Source organism: Amia ocellicauda, chromosome 21 (genome assembly GCF_036373705.1).
Source record: "Amia ocellicauda isolate fAmiCal2 chromosome 21, fAmiCal2.hap1, whole genome shotgun sequence".
Classification (NCBI taxonomy): domain Eukaryota; kingdom Metazoa; phylum Chordata; class Actinopteri; order Amiiformes; family Amiidae; genus Amia; species Amia ocellicauda.
Genome location: NC_089870.1, coordinates 14,937,454 through 14,953,515, shown reverse-complemented (window position 1 = coordinate 14,953,515; position 16,062 = coordinate 14,937,454). Strand labels below are relative to the sequence as shown.

The following is a 16,062-nucleotide window of genomic DNA, read 5'->3' as shown; positions in this document are numbered from 1 at the left end:
GGTCACTGCAGTCGCTTGTCAATGTGTATTCGGTGGAATTTTGATAATTATGAATTTGTCCTAAAGACTTCAAAGATGATTTTTTAATTATCATTGATTACATCTGTAATTAGGTCGAGTGGGAAACATTAGTGGCCATTAAAAATATTTTGCACATGTAGCTACACATTAAGCATTGAATTTGTATCTTTTGGAAACATTGTGCAAGCATCTAATTTAGGGAAAAGCTGTTATTTCAGTAAGACAGCTGTAGATTGAAAACCATTGCTTTGGATGCATTCTCCTATTTACTTCAGACCACCATCTCATAGAAGACTTTTGATATGTTATTTTTTATTTTTGTGCATATCCAAATATCATGCATTTGATACAACTCCCACTGGTATTTTTACCAGAGGAAATTGAGCCAGACCTTGTAATGCCCAAGGTTCTTCTTATTACTGTGCAATTATAAATAAAAACAAAAAATCAAATAAAACAATATGAACATTTTTGTAGTATTTTTTAATACAAAATTTACTATAAAAAGAAAATAAATCCAGTTAAGTGATATGAATGATTTCAGCAAATTGTACAGAAAATATTTACATGGAGATTTGGAAGAAAACTAACTATATAATAAAAAAATCCATTATTTGTACAGTTTCAATGCTCAGAATTTAATCAGTAATTTAAAAAGTTCACAAACGTTGTTAACTACACAGAAAATTGTGAGTGTATAGCTGGAGAACCTTTAATATTTACAGCCAGGAAGGGAAACATTATAGCCTATGTATGAAAACAGAAATTAGCTTGTAGGCGAATTAAGAAACTGCTGTACATTTTCATCTAAATTAAAACAGGTGTAGACAGATGCAGAGTCTCATTATTGTAGTGGACACAAAACAATGAGTACACAGCCTCAACCTAAATGACTTTACATATATCTGAGCATAGAAAGTACTAAATGTATGTGGAAAGCATCTTCTGCTCTCACTTTGTATGAAGGTTTGACGAAACGGCACAGAAACCTGTTTTCCTATGATCTCAGACGCTATTAAACATCCCCACTGGGCACCGGAGGGATTAAAACGGAGGGAAATCTGATCTGAACATTGAATTATTGAAAAGAGTTTAAAAATCAAGAGGAAATAAAACGCACAGTGTAAGTGCTGGTGGTGATTTGTCATTTGCCGACCCCCCGCCCTTTAAACACCTTTTGGGGTGTGTGGATATTTTGTGTGCATACCATTTAACACTCATTATCCACATCACTGACTAAATGTAGTTCAAAGGCCAAAATACAAGATCCATACATCAGTCTTCCAACGAGAAATAAAAATCTTCCTCGGTGCTGTCATCTGAAGCAGGTTGGACTTTATCAGTGAACAGCTTCCCGACAATGGAGGACTCCTTTTCACCTGCAAGGCAATCGCGCTGTTAATACGCTGACATGCAAAACCGCCGGGGCCTCACACTGCTAGCAGGAAACAACACACGATCTTGTAGAGAAAATGAATGGAAAGAAAATGAGATTTGCCACATGTTCTGTCTGTGAGATAAACATACCATCAGATTGTCTCTCTGCATGTTTCCTTGACGGTGTCAGTACATATTTCAAATTCTGTGAGATGAGAGAGAGAGAAAAAGGTAAATAAATAAAAAAACAAAACTAAATACACAAAGGATAAAACACAATTCACTGCTATTGTGTTTCTAAAATAAATCTTTGTTGAATTGCAATTCATTTTCCTATGGCATTACCTGTTTTACAACCCAATTTCATGTTTAATCATCTTAATAACTATAATTTCACACACATTCACCACTCAGACACGCTCACCTCCTTCCTGACGTTCGACCATGACTTCGGTTTCCCTTTCTTATGTTTCTTTTGCAGTTGGAATACGTACTGGTCCGCATTGTTTCTTTTCAAAGCAAAGCGGGGGAAACAAAGGAAATGTCGTGTTATGCATACGGATTATGCTCACGTAAAGTTTGCTACCCGATTCTATACGTCCGATTTCCCTTCCTAGAAAAATCCTCACCGGTGTACCGAGCCCAGCATGCCAGGGCTGATGTGCAGACACTGAGGGGTTTTCACCGAGGGGAAGTTGGCCGACGAGGGAGTCTGGAGGTTTTTCTCCGAGAGGCTGAAAGCATCACCGTCGCTGTTCACGGCAAGGGAGGGCAGCTGGAGAGGCAAAGGGGAGATACAGCTTCATACAGGATGTGTACAGACTGAGAAGATGATAAGATATTGGAAGACAGCGCAGAGAGAGAGAGAGAGAGAGAGTGATTCACAAGCGGGAGGGAGAACTGTGACGCACCTTCAGTCTTTTACTCTGCAGAGGGGAGGCGGCGAAAACATCGTCGTGGTCTTCTTTCGCCATCTGATCGAGGAAATTCCACATCTGCTTCTTCCTCTTCAGCGTCCCAACTTTAGCGGTTATCTGGACCGTCTTGGCTTTAATGCAAGGGATATTCAAGGAACTTAACACCAATAAAAACAAGATTCACGGATATTTTATAGTCAACGCAGAGCTATACTAGTTTTTGGCCCAGTTTTATATGTAGGATACGATTTCCCCTATTTGGGGATCATTCACTATAGAGAAAGGTAGAATTGCATAGTTGTAAACGAGATTCATTAGCCTGGAAACACAGTTGTGAAGAATGGGAATCACACAGAAACAACATTACATGTACCTGGCTCCTCCTTTTTGGAATCGGGCTTCTTCTTGGTCTGCCTAGACTGCTTGCGCGTGTTCTGATCATGCGTGTACTGCTGCTGACACTCGTCTGCCGAGCGCGTGCCCACAAACATGGCAACGTCCAGCCAGAAGCCGCTCTTATGCTTTGAAAGAGATGCCACCGCTCTGCAGGAGAGGCATAGGAGAGCAGTGAATTAATGGACAGTTAACTTAATGAGTCAAGTAAGAAGTGAACAATCCACTTTACATTTGAGGAAAAATTATGTTTATTGATATTAGGCCTTACTGCCAGAAAGTCACATAAACATGCGGGATCTTACTTGTGCAGCTTTTCCAGTTCTTTCTGAGACCAGGCACTGTCGTCGATCTCATCCTGCCCCCTCTTCTTGGTGGCTTTGGTGGCTTTCTGGACCTCAGGGTTTTTTCCTTTCGCAGGTCTTTGCTTTTCCTGATTTGTACTCAATGTTGCCGTCTTCTCGGTCCTGCTCTGTCCTCGCTTCAAATTGGCCCGAGAGTCTTTTTGCTTTGAATGGCATCTGGATTTACGGAGGATCTGCAGGTCTGATCCAGGGTCATTCAGGTCAGACTCGGATTCGAACAAGATCCGTTGCCCGGTTTCACTTCTGCTACTTTGCGTTGCTCTTGAATTCTTACTGCTGTGTGGAGTGGCTCCCAATCTCAAAACAGGCACTGGTGCAACATCACTCACATCAGGGTCCGACTCCACTGAGCTATTCAGACTCCTGTGGTCGCTGCTCACCTCCACTGGAGATCTGGCAAACCTCAAAGTATTTGTGTCTTGTGGAGAGGAAGGCTTTATTGTATGATTTTGGGGCTCAGGACCTGGCTTCTGCTTTATTGGGGTCGATTTAAGTTTGGTGTTTGAATTCTGCTGCCAGTACTCTCTGTTTTGGGGTATGGCTACGTCAACTGAACTCAAGCTGTTCTTTGAAGCACTAGAATCACATTGTTCGGACTCCAGTTCACGCACATATTCCTGATATTGTTTCAGATTGTTTTGCTGGTCGGATGAATCGAGATCCTGCGCATCTTCTCTTTTGCGAGAGGCAGATCGTGACCTCAAGTTGCGTTCTGGAGCAGAATCACTTATTTCAATCTCAGATTCCTGTAGGCACTTTTGGCTTTGTTTAATCTTAATAATCTGCTGAGGTGTGTTCATGTTTTTAGAGCCCCTCCGGTTTCGTGAGGAAGACCTTGTTTTTGAGGTATGCTCCCTGGTTGTGGTTTCCTTCCGACTCCGTCTCTTTTTTCTCCTCTGCTCCGGAGAAACAAAACTATTTGAATGCCTGTCTTGCGAGAGTGATTGGGACCGCAAAGTTCGTCTTCCATTCGAGTAGCTGACTTTAGCGTCTAAATCCAACAAGTGATTCCTCCTTTGCTTGCGAGAACTGAGAGGTACTTTCTGGGGTGAACGACATTTCTTCGAACTCCTTGTATTTTGTGACACAGATCTGGATCTCAACTCATAATCTGTATCAGAGTACCGCACTGTGCTGTTGGATTTATTTTTCCTTCTGACGTTTTCGTTGGACTTTGATGGCCTGGGTTGCTCGACCAGGTCTCTCGGAGGGTTGGCTGGGCTGCTGGCTGAAAACCCCAGCTCCCGGTCACTTTTCGAATGGGGACGAACCTGCCCGTTTGGTTCTCTCTTCCTGGATCTTCCTGGTCTCTGGTGCACCTTCACTTTCCTCTGGAGAACCACAGTCTCTTCTCCATCACTGGAGGACAGCTGCTTTGCCTTTTTAACAGATTTATGGCCTTTGCTGCCGGACAGTGTGCCATGTGCCTCCACTAACGTCTCGCTGAGTTCACCTGTCCTTTGTTCAGAATCACTTGTGTATGCAAACCTAAGGTTGTGTTTCAAGCACTCTTCTTTCAGCTGGGAAATAGTTCTAACTGGTGTAATGCACACTTTAGAGTCAAACTTGCCCACATTTATTTTGTTGTTTCTTTGCTTTTCTCTGTGGAGTGGCATTGGGATCTTACTGTTAGCAGATTCATCACCGTCAGACGAGTCCCTCCCTTTATAACGAAACCGTATAAAGAAAATTAGTGGAAAAACTGAAACACAGCTTTTCTAAATGCAACACTTACATGAAGTTAGTCCAAACTCTAGTCTCAAACAGAAACCCCAATATCCCTGGTGCTGTGTGAGAAGCAGCCTATTTCCTATGTGCTGGCTGTCACAAAACATTCTTATTCAACTTTGATACTCCTATTCAGTGGAAATAAAATGATAATGTGACCTTGAATCTCATTCATAAATGCACAGAATAAGTCACCCGCCTAGAAATGACACACAGCCTAGCAACATTGACGTCGTAGCCTGGAATTACTGTTCCAATAATCAGCAGCTGTAACATTTGTACCAAAACAATCCAATTTGAACTTCATCATTGAATGTATTTAACAACAACAACAACAACAATCATTGGAACGAATAACAGGATGGTAAACGTATGTGAACCAAAGAGAAATCAAGCCTGTGTTAACTACTACGGTCAATGGACTACAACACCCTGAAACTAACATAGACCTTACCTTTGTCATTTCCTGTGCGGCTTTTGGATGGATTTATTTTCTTACTTGATGATCTAGCAGCAGACGCATTGCTGGAAGTCTGTGTAATTAAAATCAGACATTAAACCATCTCCAAATCTAACAACTCACATTAAGAATACATTCCAGACAAAGGTTAGAATAAATGAGTACTGTTGCCTCAGCCTGGCACGACACATAATATAAAATAATAAGAGAAGAATTGACCCCCATTCACACAAAGAATCATAGAAGCGAAACAGAACAGAAAACAGAGAAATGAACACTTACTGCCTCATCCAGGTAGTTGATGCCCCCTTGGTTGAAGACGACATTCAGATCCGAGTCCACAAACACCCGCTCTCCTCTCCAGTACTCCAGCGGGGGTTTGATGCACCGGCCGCTGCGGGAGACCTGCACGTGGTTCTCAAGGCGGCTGCCACTGAACGACTCTTGCACTGAAAGAATAAATACATTAACCCAAATAGTCTGACAGCATATGGTACACTAAGAAATCTGACAGGCAAAAAAAAAAAAAAAAAAGTAAAACCCTTACAGATGCTGTGATCCACTGTGGAACACCTGGCCTTGGACAACGTCTCTCTCGGTCGAGGGGTCTTCTTTTTCTCAGACATCAAGTCTTTTGTCTTTTTCTTGGCTTCCTGTTCTTTTGGACCCTGTCTGTTTGTCACTCTAGTCTCAGGACTGCAATTAAAACAGAGATTCAAATACTTTCATAAGTACTGGTTCTGGTTTCAGACACTGTCTGAAAGTCCTGCGCTCATTTCAAGACATGACGTGTGACATGAAATGACCTGCTAATGAGACCGTCAGTGTTGGAGTCAATTCTAAATGGAATCGGAATTATTGTATCAATTCCAATTCAGTTCTGACACTGGGACTGGGATTTGAGTTGAATATTCATGGGTGGAATTGGAACTGACCAGACTGAATGTGGACATACCTTTTCGGCTGTGAAACATAGCTCTCAATATAATCCTTCCATTTCTCCGGGAAGCCAAAGAGAAATTTCTTTAGGAACCATCTTGGAAGAGCTGAAAATAGACAACCCCAAAAAAGTTGTAGACCAAATATGCCTCTGAACGGTACCAGTTTATGAATAAAGTCTCAATAATGTAGCCGTCTAATTTCCTTACATTTGCAACTTCTGTGATCCATGTAAATTTTTCCCACCAGAATATAAATGCTGCCAGTGATGGTTCTCACAATGTTGTGCTTGATCCGCTCTGCAATCACATTGCTGTGCCAAGGACACTTCTTCATATCCCTAAAGGATTCAGAGTACACGTGTTAGTTTTCAACAGTGCATCATGGAAAGGGCAATGGCAAATAATGATGATAATGATAAGACCAAGTGAGTATTTATCATTCCAAAACAATCTTCACAATTTTGATTTCCCACATGAATGGATTTAGACACTGCTACTATACACATGCAATTTCTAGGTCTGTGAGTTCAAATGAGAAAACAGACCAAACAATTGGCTTCATGAAAGCAAAGGAAGCTATTTGAGGTCTTATTCAACAAGGGCTCCCTCAGTTGTGGAGTAATACTCACATCCTCAGGCCGTCTACACACACTCCATCGTTTATTATTTTCAAACACCATCTGCTCAGCCGGATCTGCTTTTCCTGCAAACAGCAAACAAGAGATAGTTATGTAAGGCTTGGTCCCCATGCACTTTTAAATCCTAAAAAACAGACAAGTTATTGTGTTCGAAAAAAAATATTTAAGATTCTCCAAGTATGTGTCAATGAGAGAGAAATGGAGGAAGTTTTCATAGAAAATTGTAGACTTTTACTTCCTGCCCCAATGTATTGTACAGAAGACTTTCAGAGTATCTGTTCATTGCTGAATCTTGAGGCCACAATACAAAGTTATCAAGGATTATTTATTTTATACTCTTCATTATAATGCATGAATTGATGAAGATAACATGTTTAACTCACAGAAACGTCTTCCTCTTCATTTCCAGACTGGCCTTCCTCCTGGTCGTTCTGGGGCTGAACGTTGGCTTTCTGCTTCCTGGGAATGAAGATCTTGGGAGGTCTGAGCAGAAGCTGGTTCGCTTCGGCGTTTTGGTGCTGCTCAGTGACAGGCCGATCCAAGCCACTGAGGTATTCTGCTAAGCGCGGTATATAGTGACTCTGCCGGACGCCTGCGGTGTTGGCAGCAGTTTCTCCACGGACAGTCCCTGCAGTGTGGTCACTTTGGAAGGTCACTGCACTGCTGCCCTCTACATCTTGGGACATCTCATCATCACCCTCATCCCCACTCATCGGCACTGTGCTCAACCTGGGGCTTGGAAGCACGTGATCTGCAAGATAAATCATACAATTCCTTCATTGTGCAAATACTTCAAACTTTCTTGCATTTCTGGCAAGTAAGTAGTTGTACATGAACAATGCCCATATTTAATTAAATTCGGAAAGCTTGCAGACACAACCGGACAATTTGGTTATGATCATGGAAACAGAGATCTGTTCTTTTTTTTGTAGTATAATCACTATCATCAGCAAAAAGTTACCTACTGCTGCCAGCTGGACAGATTTAATTAAACAAAAAAGCAAAGCAAGATTGCCTCAAAACCTTTGCTGAAAACAATCAATAGCAGCTTTTGGTTTGTTAATGATTTTTTTTCCACAAACCATGGAGCAGACTGAATTAATGTTCAAAGACCTTATGGTGAATCCCTCTGAAACATTACTTTCAAAAGCAGAAGAGGAATTTAAAAAAAAAAAAAAAAAAAAAAAAAAGGATACAGACCTCCCTTCCTAATATCCACCGTGCTGCTAACTTGATCACTGTCCTGCTGCTGTTTTTGCAATTCAACTCTCTGTTTCATCCGTGCAAAAATATTAGCAGGAGACTCTTTTGTGAAACCAATTTTGGGTGCGGAGAAAAAGGCCATCTTCTTAAGAGGAACTCTGGGTACTGTCAAATAGAAAAACTGTATTAAAAAATATGTACATTTGGATTGCCATTTTGAGTGACATTTCCTTTAGTATTAATAATTATTTTTAAATAGTCATTAAAAACACCTTAAATTACTGATCTGTGGTTTCTGTGGCATAAACCTAATGTAAATACAAGATGGATACACCCTGAAATCTATATACATTTTAAAATTATAACAATTATAAATATTTAAAAACAAACCTAAAACACTTAAACACTCTGAGCCACACAGACATCAGAATACCTCCGGATAGAGTGAAGTAGTGTTTTATTCATAAAAAATAAGGTACCTAATTTAATTTTCTTCAGATGATTGATAAACCAACATACCAATGAAAATCAAGTTTTCCTCCGTGTCCCTGCTTGTGGGTACCTGGCTGATTCCTTGTTTCCCATTCACAGTCTCCACTGCTGCAGGAGCTCTGGGAGATGGAAGAGAGTAGGGAACAGCAGTTGGCACACAGTCTCTGGGGTGGTTCCAGTTGGCCGTACCACAATTCCTGCCAGGTGTGCGTTGTACCTCATGCGGTTTGTCTTTGCTAGGTGTCTGATGGTCATGTAGATAGTACGCTTTGCCAGGTGTCAGGAGCAACTCCTGGTCCTCCCTCTGAAAAAGCTCTGGGTGTTTCTCCAGCTGCTCATCCACACTGGGCTGGCCTTTCCTTGGTGTGTGGGGAAACCCAGGCTGTTCTTTGCTCGTTTTCGTGTTTTTCAGCCCCTGCCCGGCTTTACTTCCCTCTGAACACAATTTCTCCTCTTCCAGTTTCTTCTTCATCCTGGCGAACACCTTGGCGGGGGACTCTTGGCGCTGCATGCGCACTTTGTCCAAGACTTTGCACTTCTTCTGCGTCCCTACGAAGAGGTTACCGTTCTCGAGCACTGCGGACTTGTCCTCTGCCATTATACAACTTAGATCACAATGAATGTCTTTGTACCCACTACCTCCATACAGCACAGTAGAGCTTATAGCTTGTCTTGTGGTCTCTGTGCATGTTGTGGGATTTGGAGGATTTGGATGGTACACATTCTCAGTTTCATCAGAACAGACTGACTCAATCTCTGCCAGCCTCAGTAACTCCTTTAGAGGGGTGACAGTGTTGTGTGGGATTGTATCCAGAGGTATGGATTTAAAGGGCAGTCCTCCACTCCCTTTATTTATTTTTAATGGAGTGATGAACATTTTTTCGGATAGTGTCTCTATTTGGATGCCAACAAAATAATAATAATAATAATAATAATAAATCTATCCAGGTATTCCTTTAAAAAGAATCATGCTTTTTGGCTGCAAAAACAAAGAACATTTTAAATGTTAGTCATTCCGGAAGAGTACATTAAAGCAGAAGTAATCCTAATATCTCAAATATTAAGATTATTCGCGTTAGCAGCCAAAATATAAATCATTTATTGAGATCATAACATGATCATAACACCCATAACTAGTGCAACATTGTAAACGTCTCCAATCGAACACGTTTAGTGTAACAACATCGATCATCTCGACAATTAATATAGATGCATGTGCAATTCTATCTAGGCGATGACAACTGGAAATTAAATCAGTTGAAGGAAATATACAAGTGTGGATCTTGTGTTAACCGATACACACAATATACTGAAACCACGCATATTGTCAGCGAGCACTAACCGCCTACCGGAACTTTTAATTTAACAAAACAAACACAATGTAGCGGTCGAAAGCAGGTTTTTCCCCCTGCTAGGTGTCAATGAAACACACATTTCCCCGCACAGCAGAACACCAGTAACTTAAAAACCAACAAACACCACAACAACTACATAGAAAGACGCCCCAAAAATATCAATAGTGTCTACACTTACCGCATTACAGTTTGAATTTAATAGACAAGACAGCGGATTGGTTGTCAGCGTCCGATTGCATCACTTCCGTTTAGAGGGACGTGTTTGGGCGCTTAATGATGATGTCATGCAGAGCGACAAAGTTTAGATATGTTAAACGCACAGGTAATATATTAGTTCATTTTGATAAAATCTGGGAGTTGTATTATATAAAAAATGGATTGTTAACACGTTTCACTGTACAAAAGTCTGTATTTGTAATGAATAATTTGATACGATGTATTTGAACAGATGTATCTATCAGAGAGAGAATCGATGTGGTGTATCGCAATGTATGAAGCATGTCATATTATATTTGCTGAAGTTAAAAATAGAGCCGTAACATTAGCAATGGATAACGGTGTGTGGTCCTACGTGCCTTTTGCTAGGGAGTGTGGTGTTAGTAGTACTGTATTCAAGCAATGATAATTATTATTAATAACCCCCCCAAAAAATAAAATACTAAATCAAAGACATTGACATATTCTTGACAAAATGAAATATTCGATTTGATTTGTCTTTATTATTATTATTATTATTATTATTATTATTATTATTATTATTATTATTATTTTATAATTTGCTGTATTATTGATATCCTTTTTTAATAGAACACTTTGCCACGCCTCACATTCCACATCACATGGTTTTATCCCAGAGATTAATAAAGCAACATTATTATTATTTTTATTTCTTGGCAGACGCCCTTATCCAGGGCGACTTACAACATAAGTGCAAACAAAGTGCAAAAATACAGTGAAGTACAAGGCATCAATCATTACAAATTCAATTTAGTTAAAACATAGCAATTCAAAATAATACATTTTACAAATTACAATTTACAGAAGTACAGTAAGTGCCTGTTGGGAATTCAATTTTGTATGCTATTTGAATTGTGTGTTATGTTATCAATCAGTTGACCAGCGCATGAATGATAGTAATATAGTGAATACATGTTCCACAGGAGGAGGCAGGGCAGGATGCTCCAGCGCGGTGGTGGCTGTGTCAGTTGTTCAGCTCCCGCAGGAGATATGGCTTCACGTATTCAGACTCCTCACTGCCCAGGAGAAAGGGGTTGTTCGTGCCACCTGCTGGTACTTCAAGCAGCTGATAGACCAGTCAACCCTGTGGAAGAACAGCAAGGTGGTGTTGAAGAAAATCGACGCCTATAACCCAGCCTTCTGGGCCACGTTGCGTAAGAGGGGAACCAGCGCTGTGGTAGTGCGGAAGATGGGCACGAAGCAGTGGAAGCAGCTGGCCACGAAGATGCCTTGGGTCACAGCACTAGCTATAGAGGAATGGTCGGATGGCAATGTTCTTGCGACCCTGCCGCAGTTTATGAACCTCAAGAAGCTGGTTATCAGAAGTTCTCACTGCCCTCCGGGACTGCATGACCTCTTGGCCTCTCTGCAACAACTCACTCACCTCACGCTGTGCCAGTTTGATTGCCCGCAGAGAGCACAGCTCATAGACACTGTTTCTCGCCTGACTCATTTGAACTCGCTGGTTTTCCATGAAGGTTTGGAACACATTCCTACGCATGCTTTCCACAGCTTGCTGTCTTCCCTGCCCAACCTGAAAGAGCTTTCATTAAATGTGAAAACATTTTCTTATAAACCCCTGCCAGCTGATTATTTTGTGCTGCCCAAAAGCATTAATGAAATTGAAGGTGAGGATCAGGCATTTCTTTTTATTAGACAATTGCACACACATACACTTATAGTCTGTGAAAGTATAATTGAGTTTCAGATGAAGACTCCAGGACATTCTTGACAACATTAAATGACGAATAACTTGTGAGAAAAACATTACATTCCTTCTTTTAAATTCCCTGTAGCTTAATTCATACAGGGTCTTTGTATAGCTAATTAAATCAAACTGGGGAAGTATTGTAACATGAAAACCAGACCAAATGGTCAAAAATGCTATGAATTTCACAGAAATCTGCTTGTGAATGTTTAATTAATTATTCTCTCATTGTATCTTTAGCCCTCTCTACTATAAATTGGATAACTGTGCTTTTGTTTGAGGCTGATTAGAGCACATTTATTAAAGGGTTTAATTGTCTGTCTTTGATTACAACAGAGCCGTATGTTCCTCAGCTTGGACTGACTAAGCTGGAGCTTCTGAATTACAAGGATTCCTTCCTCTCCCAGTCATCCATAGAGCAGCTGTCTGCCCTCCGGAGCCTGGCCATTCATTTCGAGGACCACACAGCCGCTCCTAGCTTGACAACGTTGTTGAGTAATCTCCCATGTTTGAAAGAACTCACAGTCCAACGTAAGTGTCCACACTTTCCCCTTTCAATTTTGAATTATAGGAAATCGGAGAATTTTAAGTTTGCTCAGTACTGATGCACATGTGGATACATTACACAGCCTATGTGGAGTAGATGATTGCTGGATTTAATTCTCAGCATCTACAGCACAGAAAATCCTATTTAGGGATTAACCCCTACAGATCAGAAACCAATCATGGTTCTCTTCCTGCATGGAGCAATTCTGAACCAGTCTATCTGTACATGGAGGTTAGTGTAGGTCTTTACTGTATGTATGTATCCCGTGCCTCTTACAGGGATGAGATAGTCTGGATGTTAAGAATGTTTTAAACCTAAACCCCAGTAATCAACCCTGAACTCCAGCTACCCTCTGCTTTTTGACCTAGGACTAGGGAATCGACACTGAATCTTCTGGAACGCGCACACTAGTCTAATATTAAAAATAAATTATAAACAGCAAAAAAACGATTAATATCCCTGAATATTGTGTATAGTGTAAGATTTATGATGCAGACAGCATTGGTTAAAAAGTGCAATATTTGTGCTTGTAGGAGGCGGTCCCTTCAATGTCTATGTAGGGTCAATTCCAGCCACCCTGGACAGCCTGTCTCTGTCTGGGGTGTTCGTCAGCTTAGAAGACATGAGGACTCTGAGCAAACAGGCAGCCGGTCTGAGGCACCTTCACATGGACCTCAGTGTTAATAGCACCCATCTGAGTGTGCTCGACTTTCCCCAGCTCTTCCCACACCTGAGGACCCTCCAACTTCGGTAAATACCTGCTAAAGCTTAAGTGAGATGCATTCCACATGGTTACTCTATTTGATTCTGCTCAGTGCACCTGTTCGTATTTATACAAGGAACATTCATTAAGGTTTGCATATCCTAATGAGACCGCTTGTAAAGCAATGGAACCATCAGTCAGCTGTACTGTGGCACCCAGTTTACAAAAACATATAACCAAGAAAAAGAGTTACATCACTGATATGGGAAAAATGACTATAGCTGTTCTTTAAGTGCTTTGATATGCAGTTATAAGGAAGCCAAAAGTTGCTGCTCAGTGGTGACAATGCCCTGCTTGTTTTCAGACATTGTAACGTGACCAAGGAGGAGTTGCTCGGCCTCGCTCGGCTACACTACCTGGAGAAGCTGGCAGTGCTGGGTTCGTGTCCCCTTGGGATGATCCAGGACTTCAAGATCCTCACAGACAACAGGGTCCAGCTGCTCCAGTCTTTATTGCCTCTGGATCACATGACCTGCCTTTGCATGCAGGGCTGAACCCTCTTTGACAGGAGCAGTGTTGCAAACTAACTCCAGTCCAGTGAGCAGTCATTGCCTGTATGATATTCCACACAGCAAACTTAAAACAGCCATTTTTTTTGTATTATGTATTACAGGACTTGTTTATTTTCTTCTTACTTATGATCTGCTGATTGATCATCTTTTTTTTAAATCTTTTTCATTTGAATTAATTAGAAGGGACTGTATCTGTTGAATACTAAGTGATTTTCAAAAGGGGCAAAGTAACTTCTAAAATCTCATTCAGTCCCTTAACTCCTTTCAAATGGATTATATAAAATGTATCCACATTTTGCACCTTGTTAAACATACAAATGTAATGATTCTATTTAATTAATTGTGTTCTAATCCATGCAAATCATACTCAAAGTGTTACATTTTCTATTAAAAAGAAAAATAAAAGCTTAGTGGTTTTTTGTAATCAAAAGCATTGATAACATAGGATGACTATTTTTAGAATCACAGTGGTTATGAAATGGTTTATAAAAATATTTTTTCAATGGGCTAGAATCACAGCTGTGTTGCAGCCACACGAGGGCACTAAACACACATGGAAACATACATCTCTCAAAAAATTGTTATTTGTACATAAATCTAAAGCTGCACACACACACAGATACACACTCACAAAATACACTTCATCTACCATAAGACTGGTGCTAAATTAATGTTTCTGACTGTTGCTCCACCAGATGAGGTTTTAGCATATTTGTTACTTTCCACTTCTAAAATTGAAGAAAAGATTTCTGTGTTGAAAATTGTGCATCTCATCTCAACTACCAAAAATAGCCTCTGTATATTTAGTAATTAGGGGGCTGGTTTCAAAGCCCCAAATCAGCACTACTCTTAGACCTCCCATAATCATAATCACTGAGCTTCTTTTATTTTCCTCATTGTCCCTCAAGACAGTTGAACGCATATAGAGGAAAACATTGAACATTGTTTTATATCCAGCATACACCCTCTCTAATCTCCAGACCACATCTACAATTTGATCTAAGTGCAAACTGGCATTTAAAACATTTAAAAGGAAGGTGAAGAAGTTGTTAACTATTATTGGAAAAGTGGTGATTGGCCAGTGATTGGATTGTTACATCAATATCCTACAGTGGGTTTATTTATATGTAGCCTTACCAAAGCATGTGAATGTGATCTCATTCTAGGAGCTTTGTAACCTGGCAGCTCATTTTCTGTAGTTTCTGTATTGGTACATTTTATTTTTCCCCTCAATAAACTCATATGCTATGCAGCTTTAAGTGTTCACAATGTTAGAATCTTAAGTTTCCTTGGATAAAGGCTCCAGACAAATAAATAAATAAAGCAATATTCTTCCTTGCAATTACAAACGTTCCCTTCAGGAGCCCTTAGACCTTGCTCAGCTTGGGGTTGAAAAAGCATTTTTTAACCTCTTGTAAAGACTGAACACAATAACCAAAAGGGAAATGGAGAAATGATTAATACAGCCTACTGTGAGCCGGACATCCAGAGTTGGTTTCCCTCAGACTAAGTGATTCCACTATTTATAGAGCGTTTAAACATATTTTTCACTGACATGTACATTATTTATATACAGAAGGGAGGCATTAATAGCATAGGTCAAATATCCAATTTGTATAGGAATCAGTACAGTCCCAATGTATACGTTCATATGGAATAGGGGAGCACACAATCCAAACTGGGCAGCGCAATGAAAGGAGACAATCTTCGCTCTGAAGCGCACACACCTGTGTGTGTGATAACAGCGCGCGGTCTCTGGAGACGCAGTAGTGGAACGCCGATGTTACAGAAGTGCTGTAAACAACAGCAGGAGATCTGTGCACAATGGCACCACTTTGAATGCACCGAGTGCACACTGGGAAATGAATCTGCAACACTTATCTACACTTGCTTGATGTACTGTTCAATAAAATTGTAAGATTTTCTGACACTTACAACAGTCTATTGTATGAAAAGAAATAGGACTGTCAGTCACTGCCTAATAGAATAGGTTTATATTGAGGACTGCACAAAATTATTTCTCTTCTTGATATAAATATAGTGTGTAAACATTGTTTATCCTCTTATGTAACTATAAGGACAGTGTGAGTGTATGTGCAATAGGCTATATACTGTGTTTTTCCCCCACATTGTTTCTCTTTAGTCTTGCTGTAGTTGACCTCCAGTGTGGGTAATTGCACAGTTAATGTCTTTGTCTGACATGCAAAGCCAAACCAAATTCTTATACCCCCCCACTCTGAATGAGAGTGTCAGTGGCAATTATGACTTTAATACGGTATTACGTCTCAGTATTTGTGCAGCTATGGCAAGGTTAGGTTATTTGACCAAGCTGAAAATTTGAGGCCTTCGGGAGATTTGTTTGGCCTGCGCACAATGATCTTTCAGGTTTGAATGAGGCTTTTTCG

The 16,062-nt window shown here is 40.5% G+C and overlaps 2 protein-coding genes across 2 annotated transcripts; one reads left to right on the top strand and one right to left on the bottom strand.

Moving 5' to 3' along the window:
• Positions 1-313: 313 nt before the first annotated feature.
• On the bottom strand, positions 314-10,097 carry mis18bp1 (MIS18 binding protein 1). Its single transcript, XM_066694560.1, has 17 exons — positions 10,069-10,097; positions 8,563-9,514; positions 8,041-8,208; positions 7,224-7,591; positions 6,832-6,905; positions 6,410-6,540; positions 6,217-6,307; positions 5,809-5,957; positions 5,544-5,710; positions 5,256-5,334; positions 3,014-4,736; positions 2,689-2,858; positions 2,310-2,446; positions 2,028-2,173; positions 1,823-1,907; positions 1,549-1,603; positions 314-1,400 (listed from the first exon to the last, which is right to left on the bottom strand). Exons 2-17 carry the CDS (start codon positions 9,410-9,412, stop codon positions 1,297-1,299), a joined length of 4,497 nt encoding a protein of 1,498 aa, XP_066550657.1. The 5' UTR covers positions 9,413-9,514; positions 10,069-10,097; the 3' UTR covers positions 314-1,296.
• Positions 10,098-10,156: 59 nt separating this feature from the next.
• Positions 10,157-14,067, top strand: LOC136717093 (uncharacterized). The gene is made up of 5 exons (XM_066694562.1): positions 10,157-10,212; positions 11,051-11,755; positions 12,172-12,366; positions 12,916-13,132; positions 13,450-14,067. The coding sequence occupies exons 1-5, from the start codon at positions 10,164-10,166 to the stop codon at positions 13,637-13,639; spliced, it is 1,356 nt and encodes a 451-aa protein (XP_066550659.1). The 5' UTR covers positions 10,157-10,163; the 3' UTR covers positions 13,640-14,067.
• The last annotated feature ends 1,995 nt before the right edge of the window (positions 14,068-16,062 follow it).

Coding starts and splice junctions, on each gene's coding strand:
- mis18bp1 (XM_066694560.1), bottom strand. CDS start 9,412: ATGTTCATCACTCCATTAAAAATAAATAAAGGGAGTGGAGGACTGCCC. Junction 8,209..8,562: donor GGAAAACTTGATTTTCATTG/GTATGTTGGTTT, acceptor TCTATTTGACAG/TACCCAGAGTTCCTCTTAAG. Junction 6,541..6,831: donor TGTGTAGACGGCCTGAGGAT/GTGAGTATTACT, acceptor TGAATCCTTTAG/GGATATGAAGAAGTGTCCTT.
- LOC136717093 (XM_066694562.1), top strand. CDS start 10,164: ATGATGATGTCATGCAGAGCGACAAAGTTTAGATATGTTAAACGCACA. Junction 11,756..12,171: donor AAGCATTAATGAAATTGAAG/GTGAGGATCAGG, acceptor TGATTACAACAG/AGCCGTATGTTCCTCAGCTT. Junction 13,133..13,449: donor CTGAGGACCCTCCAACTTCG/GTAAATACCTGC, acceptor GCTTGTTTTCAG/ACATTGTAACGTGACCAAGG.